At 35.7% G+C, this 13,355-nt stretch overlaps 1 protein-coding gene across 1 annotated transcript in view; it reads left to right on the top strand.

The window, feature by feature from the left end:
- Positions 1–13,355, top strand: part of LOC125118205 (teneurin-1) — a 353,178-nt gene that overhangs the window by 101,048 nt on the left and 238,775 nt on the right. The window contains exons 4-8 of the mRNA XM_047764372.1: positions 99–298; positions 1,722–1,932; positions 6,690–6,791; positions 8,090–8,284; positions 11,373–11,573. Coding sequence (XP_047620328.1) covers positions 99–298; positions 1,722–1,932; positions 6,690–6,791; positions 8,090–8,284; positions 11,373–11,573 — 909 coding nt within the window. The remainder of the gene's footprint in view (positions 1–98; positions 299–1,721; positions 1,933–6,689; positions 6,792–8,089; positions 8,285–11,372; positions 11,574–13,355) is intronic.

Raw genomic sequence — 13,355 nt, 5'->3', positions numbered from 1 at the left:
TAAGACTTTTTTATATATCTGTTCTTGAAAATCTAAAAAGCATTGCTAAATAAACTAAGATTAATATTATGTATAATTTTCTTTACTTTCAAAACCAGTGTTTCAGAAGGGACGGGCAATAGACACCGGAGAAGTTGACATTGGTGCACAGGTCATGCAGACCATTCCACCTGGCTTATTCTGGCGTTTCCAGATTACTATCCACCATCCTATATATCTGAAATTCAATATTTCTTTAGCCAAGGACTCTCTGCTGGGAATTTATGGCAGAAGAAACATTCCACCTACACACACTCAGGTATTTGATATTATAGGTATTTATTGACCCTTTTAGAGAATGGTGGTATGAATAGTTGAGGTTTTGTGACTTGCAAAGTATATGGGAGTCAAAGGTGAAAGCAGACGATCTTTGTAATGAGCAAATATCCAGAAGGGAATAAAAAAAATGGTATTGAGAAATAAGGAATAGCATTTAGCAGAGCAGATTCAAAAAAGGGAGTTTAGGAAAATATTCTTGCAACTTGAGTTTTGCTTCGTGGAACAGAGCCTTCCCAGCCCCCTCATGTTACTTAGTTTTGGTGCCCACACCTCCTTTCCTGGTTCCGTACATTCCTGACCTGTTGTCCCAATAAAATAATGCAAATCAATAGGGAAATGACTCAAAATGGCATGTTTTGTCTTGCAGGTAGAAAATTTCCCTTGTTATTTTTAATAATAACTCAAATACATAAATCTCTATGGTTTACAGTACCCTTCTGTAACCTTTGCCACCTCATTTCAATTTCTTTCCTTTATTTCTTCCTTATATGAACCCATTTGAGGCCCTGTTCCATCTAAGAAGTAGCATAACAAGTCATAAACATCTGCAGCTTTCTCTCTTTTCTTTTTTTTTTTTTTTGACAGATATAACTATAGTCAAAACCTTACCTCTGGGTCAGAATAGACAGAGAATTAGAATACCATTCAAATGTGACTCTTAAAAAATTTGAGTTCCCCTTGTAGCTCAGTGGATTAAGAACCCTGGCATAGTATCCATGAGGATGTGGGTTTGATCCCTGGCCTCGCTCAGTAGGTTAAAGATCCAATGTGGCTGTGGCTGTGGCAGAAGCCTGCAGCTGCAGCTCCAATTCAACAGCTAGCCCAGGAACTTCCATATGCCACAGGCACAGCCATAAAAAGAAAAGAAATTATCCAATGATACATGTGCCATGTGTTTGTCCACTGATTAGGAAACAAAAGGATCTTCAAAGGGCCTTTGAATATTTAAATATGTTACCACAAAGGTAGTAAATTATGATGAATATTCTCAAATTTTTTAAACTGTAAAATGCTTTTTTAATTTGTAAAGAATGCCGTGGTAACATTTCAAGGGGAATGCTTGTTTTCAAGTATCTTCTATCAGATGCTTTTAGTAAAATGTCAAGATTCTTTTGCATAATACAAAATAAGAATTTGTGTATTTCTTGGTTTATGTATTGTTAAACAATTATTTTTAATACTCTAAGACTGAAGGTTTATAACATTTTTAAATATAGCAGAGGATTTTTTTCAGAATTATAACATGCTTTGGGGTTTAAATATACTTAAGAATAAATAGGCTTCTCTTTCACTTCACTCACCTTCGAAGCAAAGAAGTATGACGTAGTACAACTGAAGTTAGAGATGTTTATCAGCCTAGAAGCAAAAGTAGCAACTCATATTTGTGTTCATATTTGTTTCAGTTTGATTTTGTAAAATTAATGGATGGAAAACAACTGGTCAAACAGGACTCCAAGAGCTCTGATGACACCCAGCACTCCCCTCGGAACCTGATCTTAACCTCACTGCAGGAAACAGGTTTCATAGAGTATATGGACCAAGGGCCTTGGTATCTGGCATTTTACAATGATGGAAAAAAGATGGAGCAAGTATTTGTGTTAACTACGGCAATTGGTAAGCTGCCTTGGCTATTATTTTGAATTAATGTATAATTCCAGAAAAACACAATCAGTGATGAAAGTGATACAGATGTTATTTAAGCTTATTGTTCATTCTGCTTTCAGGTCATTACTCAGGATAAGTCTCGATGAAAATGGTTTATATTGTTGTTGTCAGTAATGTTTTTTTAAATGCTGATTAAAATTTTTTTTCAATGCTCCATTATTTGTTGTTATTTTAGGATACTTGCCATGCTTCTTTTTATATGCTTTCAACAGGATAATACTATTACTGAGGCTACATTGATGAACAACCTCAGTGAAGAAGAGAATAAGCAAGAGAAGCCCTGTTAATTCAAGTCCTATTAGAAAAGAAAAAGCAAAAAACAAAACAAACAAAAAAACCTTTTTAAATAGAAAAACTAGCATAAATCCAGTTTCTTCTTTAGAATAACTGATTCTAGAACCATTAATATTTTGAAATATAACCTAAAAGTAGAAAAGAGTCTTAAGGATAATAACTTGGTTCATTCAAACCCTTTTCTTTAGAATTGTTTAGTTTAAAAATCATCACAATGGCTCTTTCACTGTGCTCAGCCTTTTACAGCATGTTCTATTTAATACAATATCTACACACACTCTTATTCCCTTTTACCCTAGTTAATCAGAGGCAGCTCACGCTTGTCATTTTGGGGGGTGAATTCATTCCCCATGACCCTTTGTGTGAATAAAGCTGAGCTCTTCAGCAGTTTTAGAGCCCTAAAGGTAAACAACTCATAGACATAGTATTTACTATGTGAATTTTCCAAAAACACCTGTTTTTTAAAGAAGGAAAAATATTTTACAGCTGTCAGTTTTCTATACAACTCTTAACCACTTTATCCTTTAGTTAACCTGCTCAACCATATGTTTAGGAAGATGTGTTTACTGTTAATAGATATACCATCTGCTCTTTATAACAATTATGTTCTATTTTTACTTGGTTCCAAAGACCCTTTGTCAGTAGAAAATGGTATTCCAGCCATACGATTATCAAAAACTTTCTTCTAAAGTAATCAGAAAGGCAGTAAAAATGCACTGATAATTTTCCCCCTGGAGAAAAACTCCACTGATCTTACATCTTCAAAAGACAAAGTATTTGTTAAATTAGAGGAAAAAAATATTTTAAGTCATGACACTGTTTTGCCACTCACAGATTCATTGGGCAAATTTGACAGGTGAACCTTTCATGATATTTGTCCACCAAAGCCCAGTTTTGATAATGCAGATGCTAATGAGTTAGAAGAGGTTGAGTTTCTCCTAAGAAATCAGTGCAGTGAGAAGATCTAAAACATTTGTGAAGAACATTTTCTGTCTCCCGGTTATCTTTATTCCTGTGCTCAAGTTAAAACACTAATCTATTAATCTTTCAAAAATCAATAGACCCAGAAACATGCTTGCAGTTTTTTCCCTGTCCCTTAGTATTTTCTCCAAAGAACCTAACCTTTGAGATATAATTCCTATTATCCAGATATTAAGCTGTTAGTTTCATATGGAACAACATATTTTTTTCCTTATGCAAGCCAGTTTCTTCACTTTTTCTATTTTTTTTAAGATTAGAAGCAACAGAAACATTTCTTCTACAATGCTGCTTAAAGAGAATCCAAGTAAATTTCCCCCAAATCAAAGTTATATAAGTCATTTACTCTAAATTTTCCCCATTATTTTAATGTTTTTGTAATTTATCTTAACCATAGAAAAAAAGAGAATATATTTGATTAAACAAACTATGTTCTGTATGAACTTTTCTAATAGAAATGCTGGTCAGTTGTCTATTTCATGGTAATGTTAGAATCATTGTGATCTTAACTATATTTGGTCTGCTATTCAAAGGAATCAAAACAGCATCAATAACCAAAATTTATTGAATGACTAATATAGGTTAGCCACTGGCCTATACTTATTATTTTCTAGTCATATAGACATAGTTATCAATATCCTTTAATCTCAGCCAACCTGCTCAATAACATGATAATATATACCATTTATGGAGTGCCACTCTGCCCCAAGCACTGCACTGGGTACTTTACATTTGGTTATCTTGTTTGATTCTCATCACAACCCTGATAGCATAGGTGTAGTGATACTTATATTACAAATAAGGAAATGGAGACTTGGAATGAGTAAATAATTTGGTAAAGTCTCACAGCCAGCATGTGCAAAATTGAGATTGGAGATACTTGGTGTCTGATTCCAAAGCCCATGCCTTTTAGACTATACTCATTCCATATGATTATTCATTACCTTTCATTTCTCCCATGAGAATACCTGCCAGAAGCAAAACCCATCATTGGTGCAGATGCAGATACTAAAGGGCTTTAGAATGGGGTTTTAAGCATAGAACTTTAAAATGATTTAATGAACTGGTGTCTAGGAAGTAATTCTGAAATAAGATTTAAAAGATAGAAGGCAAAGCTTCCTGGAGGCCAATATAAATAGAAAAGCACATTCTTTTTCATCACTAGTTATTTATGTGTTCGTGCTATAGCCATCCTCCTTCTGGAGTCCCTAGGCTATCTCAATGTCTCTTTGATACCCAGCAGAGGTGGCAGCTTCTAAAACCTCCTATGTTACCTTCTCTTCTCATTTGCATTGCTGGTGTTAAGCTCTGTGCAGCATTTTGGGCCCTGGGACAATTCTTAGATAAGTCAATAAAATGTGCTGATTTTTATTTACTTTGATAGCAAACTTTATTAAACATTTTTTCTACAATAGCTACATTCCTACAAGGCTGCTTCCATAAAGTTGTCAGTAGGACCTGGTGTGAAATTAAATTCAACTATATTTACCTTTGAAAGCTTCCTCCATGCCCTCCTATTAACCATCCAGGGCAGGGGAAATTCAAGTGTAGGTTTAAGAGCTGCCACTACTTCTGATACAAGAAAGCTAAATAAGAAAATAGATAAATAATTGTTCCATCTCTGAATGAAAAAAAAAACTCTTTGTGTCTTTTCATAATGACCTTTTTAAAAAGTAATGATTTTCTGAAAACAACTAGTATTTTAGTGAGTTAAAAATGGTTAGCTCTTTGTCAGATGTTATATTCCTGCCAGCTCAGTTGTAGTTCAGCAAATGCCATGCATCAGTTTCTTATCCAGTTCAGTCTTCTAGCACATGGATCAGAGAACAGACAATCATAAACCTGCAAAAAAGGAATCTGATATATTCACATGGATGTCAGAAGAATAATCTCCTTCGATTGATAATAAAAGTGGCTATCTACACAGCCACTGGATTCATTCTCAGCTTTCTAAGAATCCCCTAAGTGAACTAGATGCCACTTTTTTCCTCTTGCTTTTATTCTGCCCAAGGCAGGATTCCAAGTCTAGATTAGAATTCCTCTAACCATAGGGCAAGTTTACTATTTGAAGCATTGGTTCTTGATACTTTAATTTGGCCATCACCTGCTGGGTCACCTGAGGTATTTGCTAGAATGTAGATTATTGGGCTGCATCCCTCAGAGATAGATTCAATAAATCTGGAGTGAAGCTCAGATATCTGCATTTTAAGTGCCCAGGTGATCCTACCGATATAAGTGGTCAAAAGGCCACAATTGAAGAAACTGCTATTTCTCAACCCTCATTATAAATACTCGTGGTTCAGTGGAAGAGGCCAAGACCACTTCCTAGAACATCTCCTTCTAAATTGGAAATAGCTTATCCAAGTGAAACTAGATGAAGTAGGTAGTTTGGAATGAAAAGAAAAAAGTGGTACATATGAGAAGTATGAATTTAATGAGCCAGAACATAAACCTCAGAATTCAGCAGTGTTAAGTTATGGAAAACTTATGGAGAAGAGTAATGAGAAGATGATATATTTTTTTAAACTACAGGAGTAAAGCATGTATATCATAATAGTTCATGGACTTGGAATTTGATGCTATTCTACTCAAATACAATTTTAAACTAGTAACAATTTTTAATGTTGTCAGAAACTGATTTTTTTAACAACTTTATACCTTTCCAATCAAGTTACTTAGCACAAGGCTTATCAAATTTCTGTTGCATGGCACATCTTTATGTCACCAGAACTACCTATGGGCACCTTCAGCATCTTCTCAGTTCCCCTGAAACCTGCTCTTCCCTAAGAATGGATTGAAGGGAAATTAGTGGCAGAGAACTGATCAGCATTTACAGTCAAAAAAGCATTTCTCAGCAAAATACTTAGGTCCTAATGCTTTTAGTAGTGGTGAATTTAATATGAACACTTACTTTAAAAGCTTTCCATTGTCACTTATTAATGAAAATGAAATACTGATTATCATATTTAAGCTGTCATGATAGTAGATTAAATATTTTAAGGTGCTGGAGAAGAAATTTTTATTTGCTACAACCTAAAATTGAAAACTAAACAATAGGCTTGGTCTTCTGGGCTGCATTTTAAAGCCCATTTTGCTTTTGAGAAATGACCTATAATCCCAGTACATTTTTAGCTTTATCATGAATGTCTCATAAGAATACAACTCATCTAGACCCTTTATGCACTTAAGAAGTGAGGTTGGTTTTTAGTTCCACTCTTGAATAGCCAATTCAGCAAATCCAGGGCACTTTTAATAATTTTGTACTGCATGTGACATCTTACAGAAATCCATGGCATCTGATTTTAAATAGTAAGTGCTCTGTAGATAGTAGAGGGCAAGATTGTTATAAGCCCAGAGTTTTTGCAATTTAGAAAAAATTTAGGACTACAGCCTATGGATTAGTTCATTGTTTCCCTTTTTTTCTCTATTAATAGAAATAATGGATGACTGTTCGACCAATTGCAATGGAAATGGAGAGTGTATCTCTGGCCATTGTCACTGTTTCCCAGGATTCCTTGGGCCTGACTGTGCTAGAGGTAATATTGCTCTGTTATACTGATCGATTAGGGAACTAGGTATCATTTGAGGACTCAGAATCAGTAACAATAGGAGGAAGAGGAGGTGAAGGGATACGACTGGTAGTAGCAGCAGCCGCAGTAGCAGCAACATGCCCCACTGCTGCTACCAAAAGTTGAGAACTTGCTGTGCCCTATGATGTAGATCTGTTATTCCAGCTTTATGGGCAACGAAATAACTTAACCAAGGTTATCTAACAGCTAGGATTTGTATTTGTGTCCTCTGACCCAACCACTACATGATACTTCTATTTCCTTCATAAACGCATTTATAAAGGATGAACTTGAAGGGTAGAGTAGGTAATCGCTTATCCATACCAGTGTAAACCAGAAGGGGTGGGCGGTCATCCAATGGCTGAGTAGACTAGAAAGTAAAAACAGAAAGGCAGAAGTTAAACTTTCAAACTTCACTGTGTCCTAGATTTGCCCATAGTTTAATTCTTGAAAAGCTATGGGAAATCACACTGCTTTCCCGTAAGCTTACAGTTTTTACTTTAGAGAAGCTTTCTGCTTATTTGCAATGTATTCTTCAAGTTCTCAGTCTGCTTGTACTTTAATCTAATGCTTCTTAGCACTCACATTCTTTAGATTAAATTCTCTTTAACATAGAATTCTACAGTACTTGCTAGTTTCCCAGTACTGTGGTAGATCCTGAGGTGGGGGTGGGAGTAGGTATGATGACTGGTATGAAAAAATATATTTACATAACATACAAAATACAGGCCCTGCCCTCAGGAAGCCCATGTTTTTAATAAGGAGATAAACAATGACAAAGCAGAGTGAGTCTACACAATGTGGAATAGGAGTAGACATCTGTCCAGCATAAATCTCTTCAAATGCACAACTTGTTAAAGCTAAGATTCTCTAATATGAATAACTCCCTATTAGTTTTCCAAATTTTCAAGTTTTTCTTCCTGAAAGTAGCATGCACCTGCTTGAGGAGGAAGAAAATGTAAGAGAGAAAACCCTTGCTAATAATAATGATGATAATAATAATTGTTGTTTGAGAGTATGGTGGACTCAAAAGCAAGTGTTTGAAATAATTTCTCCACTCAGAATGTTTTTATAATTTGTCTTTCCCCCAACCCCATGAGGAAAATTCTGTTTGTAATCATGAACATGTGCCTGTTTAATAAAGGCTAAGACAGAAATAGTAAAAATTTTTGCCAGAAATATTATACGAGAATCAATAGAGAACTGCTCCTTGGAGATTTTAAAAGCATTATGAGAACATTACAAGTTCATTTGCCAACCTTCAGATTCTTGCCCTGTGCTGTGTGGCGGGAATGGAGAATACGAGAAAGGACACTGTGTCTGCCGAAATGGCTGGAAGGGGCCAGAGTGCGACGTTCCAGAAGAGCAATGCATTGACCCAACGTGCTTTGGCCATGGCACCTGCATCATGGGAGTCTGTATCTGTGTGCCAGGATACAAAGGAGAAATATGCGAGGAAGGTCAGAGCCCTGTTTGAATCTATTGCTCCAGGCTTTTCTCTCACTGAATTGTCCAAGGTGTCAGTCTATGTTTCTAGTAGTTATGTTAGTGGTCTTTGCAAACCATAAATGCTCAACTTGTCTACTTGGTGCATGGAATGGGGGGAGTTCATGTCTCTTCTGACAGTCTCTAATATTAACATGAGTCTGTATCTGTGACACTTGCAGAGCAGTAGTGAAAAATAGCATTTCCCCCCTCATTTGAACACTATTTTATAACTTGAGAATTTCTATAATGATGATTTTAGGTGTTGATTTATATGATTTCATTGTTACAGAGTGCACTAGCCTACATCTTACTTTAAAACACATAAAAATAATAATATGTGCACATTTGAACCATTTCATGAATATTTTCTTTGGGAGTGATTTGTAATTACTATTATTATTATTTCTTTATATTATTTATTGTTATATACCTCATACTGAAACTTGACCTCCCTGCCTAAGGAAGCAGATTTACCACTAATGAGTGTGAAGACAATGCCTTTGTTTTAAAATTTGCCCCAAAGGATATTTCACACATACACAGTCAATTGTTTTTTATCATTTACTAAACATACTTTGAAATGGCAATAGTTTTATTATTTAAAGACAACATATTGGAAAATAAGTTTACTAGTAATCAGACCTTTTTCATGCCACATTCCTCAAATAAGACTGATTTCAGAAATAATATTAAACCATTACCATGGGAGATGGTCTCATCACAACTGTTGTTCAGGAAAGAAGCTGCTGAAAATGCTTTATAATTGCTTTTTAAAGATGGCTCATTAAGACTATTACACAGCATTTTAAAGGGTTTAATCTCATTCTGCTCTATGAGCAAGCAAGAGTTTAGCTTTCCACCTCCCATTAGCAATAGTAGAATTTTGGTATGAAGATTGTATCTGTTCCAGTGAATGGTGTTGGGCCTAAGCAAGGCATCAGAGTTTCTGAGTTACTTTTGGAAACTGTTTTTATGGGGATCCAACTGCAAGCATTATATTTAAGTTGTACATTCACATACTATATGGACACACACATACATTCACCAAAAAATCGTGTCCATCACAACATCTACAATTAATTAATTTAGACTCTTCTAGTTTAAATTTTGTAAGTAGTTGATAAAGGACTTCACTTAAATTTGCCTTCTAGATGCCACTAAGAGAATTTATAGGATAAGCAATATAGTAAGGAATACCATGTTTAAAGGTATAAACTTTTTAAGTACGGTTTGTTTTTTTTTTTATAAAAATGTTTTAAGTCAGACGTCACAGACCAGCAGGTCACAGGCTAAGCTGGGCCTATGGATGGGTTTTTTTGGTTCACATAGTGGGGTGGTAGTGTTTTCGTTGTTGTTTAATGTGACTTATTTGTCAAAATTTAAAATAGAGAAGTATCATATAAAAATCCCTATTTCTAGCCTTTATTGAACAACTAGAAAATCTGATAACCCTGGACCCACACTCCTACATGGTGGCAGTGGTTGGAGCAAAATAGTAGCAGCTTCCTTTAAACTGGACACTTATTCCCTGTTTTCATACCTCCAGCCCATCTCACCTGGTACCTCCAGCCATATGACTTTGTGCCTCTGACTTGAGTATGACTTACCTATTCATTGAAGGGGGCCTTTAAAAAAATAAACTTTATTAAATTAAATACCATTTTGTTTATTTAAATTATTGTATTTTGAAGTTACAAAATGACCTCCTTCTGAAACAATATTCTACATTTTAGACTTTCCTTCTCCCTCCAAATAATGAATGGATCAAATTAGATGCACCGTGTGGTGTTTATTTGCCGATTAGATTAGGTATTAAAGCATTGTGCTAATGACCCTGAGATCATGGGCTAATTATAATGGCAATAGCACTTAGTATAATAATGCTTATACTACTCTATTCCAATGGCCAGATGCCACACCCTAAAACTAGGACAGTCTCTCAATGAAGACAAGTTGTATCAGTCTATTTCCTTTGCTGGAAAAGTAATTCAAAGCATGTGTCATGGTTAAATTATTTTAGTCGCATCTTATTTGTATGGGAAGATCAGAAATTTGGAGATCAACTTTCCTATTTCCCATGAGAAAAAAAGCACAAAATAATTTTCCCCTAGGCAATCACAGGAACTGACTTCTAAAATAGTTTAGAATGTGTCCAAAAATTTCCAGACTTCACAGAATCAGACACAAATATAATTGAGTCTGTGATATTCTAAAGCATTGAAAACTATGTCACAGTGTCCTGATAGGAGAAGCCATAAAGAAAAGAATGTTTAAATTATGTTTATTTTTAGTCTTTTTGCCTTTTTTAGGGCTGCTCCCGCGGCATATGGAGTTCCCAGGCTAGGGGTCTTATCGGAGCTGTAGCCACCAGCCTACGCCAGAGCCACAGCAACGCGGGATCCCCAACCCACTGGGCAAGGCCAGGGATCGAACCCGCAACCTCATGGTTCCTAGTCAGATTCGTTAACCACTGCGCCATGATGGGAACTCCTAAATTATGTTTAAAATGTTGCTTTTTCAGTGCTTCTTGGGAATAAATGAGAGATTATAAGAAATTGATTATATTGTGTGATTTCCTGCAACAGCAATCACCTCACCCAATACCTTGAATAATCCAAACTTAAATATATACAAAAACTCCTCTAGACACATCAACTAAAAGCCATTTCTTAGCGCTGTGGTTCCAATTTCAGAAGAGATAAAGAATAGCTTACCAAAGATCTTGATCTTTTTTGCAAAGCTCGAGAATTCCTATGAAGGCCCACACTGGTCCCCACTCATTTGTGCGAGAATACGACACAGTGCTCACCATTTCACGCAATGTATGTGTGGTTTCCTTCTAAATTTAAGTTGCAACCTTTATGATAGCTTACCATATTTTTAAGTGTTAATAATCTTCTGATTTGAACACAGCAATTACATGAGTCATTTTATTGCCTGATTAAAACAGCATAAATGATACACTATTAGGAAATCAATGTCTCTTGGTTTCATTATCCTAAGGTGTACTCGCCAGGCCTGTTCACTTTTAACCTTTTTCCCCCTTTTTTCGGCCTTCAGAGGACTGCCTAGACCCTATGTGTTCCAACCATGGCATCTGTGTAAAAGGAGAATGTCACTGTTCTACTGGTTGGGGAGGAGTCAATTGTGAAACTCCACTTCCTATATGTCAAGAGCAGTGCTCAGGACATGGGACTTTTATTCTGGACACTGGAATGTGCAGCTGTGATCCCAAGTGGACAGGATCTGACTGCTCAACAGGTACAGCAGAGTTTGCTTCTGCTTATTCCTTAACTATCAAGTTCTTATTGCCGTTTGTCTTAATGTAATATCTCTTAGAGTCTAATCTCCATGCCTTCATAGGTCATAAGGGGCTTCCATGTATTTCCTAAGCTAGCATTTTACTGGATTTTCATATACAATATATTTCTGGCTTTTTAATCATATTTTTCATTGTCATAGTTCTGAACTTGAACCTCTGTCCTCATTCTGTATTCTCCTATAGTTTTCTCATCCATTCTCAAGCTTTTTATTATCAGTTCTATATAGATTATTTCAAATCTATGTCTCTCCATACTTTAGTAATACTTCATTTCCAATCACCTGCAGAGTATTAACACTGGGCGTTCCATCACTTAAAAACTCAACTTAGCCCAGGCACTTTACCCCTATTATATATTATATATTCCTGCCCAAGTACTATTCCCACAACTTTACCTTCCTTTTCCTGTTCTCTACCCTGACATCATCCACAGTTTGCCATGGCTTATAGATACAACCTTCAGATATCCTAGCCTATTATCAAAAGCCCACCACAAACTATTCCAAATCTCTACTTCCAGCCTATCTTGTACTTCCACGTTCTATATAAATCCCTCCTTCTACCAAAGTAATCTGTATGCTCTCCTTACCCCTGCTTTGCTCTGAACCCTTTCCTCAGCATGGAATGCTGTTCTTTTTCCACCTATGAAATCCAACTCACCCACCAAGATCAAGTACAGTTTTAGCCATTCTCTTCCTGATCATATTAATAGGATCCTCTGAAATCCTATCGTATTCATGGTTAGAGAGGCAGAAAGGCATCGTGATGTAGGTATTTGTGTACATAACTTGTTTTTCTACTTAAAACAAAAATAAGGGGTCATACTTTATAACTTTTTTTCTTATCCTCAGACCACGTGCTCATTAAATTAATAAAAATAATAACTCCTACAAAGCCTCTGCTGATGAATTTTGTTGAGGATATAAAGTGGCACATGATAAGTAGAAAGGACAGGTATTCTGTGAGCACCTGAATTAGTTTATGAACCCCAAAGTCTGCAGTCTTGTGCTATAAAAGAAACAGGGGAATCCCTCTGTGAAGAGAATTAGTGCTAACATAATACTTCATTGTATGAAATTTTGTTGTCTCATATATAAGTAATATGGGAGAAAGGATTGCATTTTACAATTTCAGAAAATGATTAAAAGGCTAAAGACAATGTAATAATAGCTAAAATGTAGATCTTAAAAATCACTCATCTATACACTTAACAAATATATGTGTGCCTGCTGCGTGCTTGGCGTGGTGCTTGGTGCTGGGGCTCTAGTGATGAATGAGATGGACACAGTGCTTGCACACAAGGAGCTTATGGTCTAGTAGAGGGCACACACTGAACAAGTTAGAGAATGGTTACAAAAGGAAAGTAAGTGGAACTATACAATATAGTTCTAAATTAATTACTTATCTACTAAATGCGATTAAACACCTTCCATTCTTCCATGTGTCAGATATAGCATCATGGCCTAGAGCTTCACATTTAAAATAATAATAATAACATTAGCATTATTATTAGTGCATACGCTTACATAACAATTATTATGTATTAGGCATTATTCTAAGTGTTGGACATATGTTTACTTAATCTTCATAACAACTCTATAAGTACTATAATTATGCTCATTTTACACATGAGGAAAATGAGGCACAGAGAGGTTAAATAACTTGCCCAGAGTCAGAATTTCCAGTTAGGTATTCTGGCTTCATGTTTGTGCATTGAACCA

The sequence above is a fragment of the Phacochoerus africanus genome, chromosome X (genome assembly GCF_016906955.1).
Source record: "Phacochoerus africanus isolate WHEZ1 chromosome X, ROS_Pafr_v1, whole genome shotgun sequence".
In the NCBI taxonomy this organism is placed as follows: domain Eukaryota; kingdom Metazoa; phylum Chordata; class Mammalia; order Artiodactyla; family Suidae; genus Phacochoerus; species Phacochoerus africanus.
Note: the sequence above shows the minus strand (reverse complement) of the source record. Positions and strands in the feature narration are given on the sequence as shown.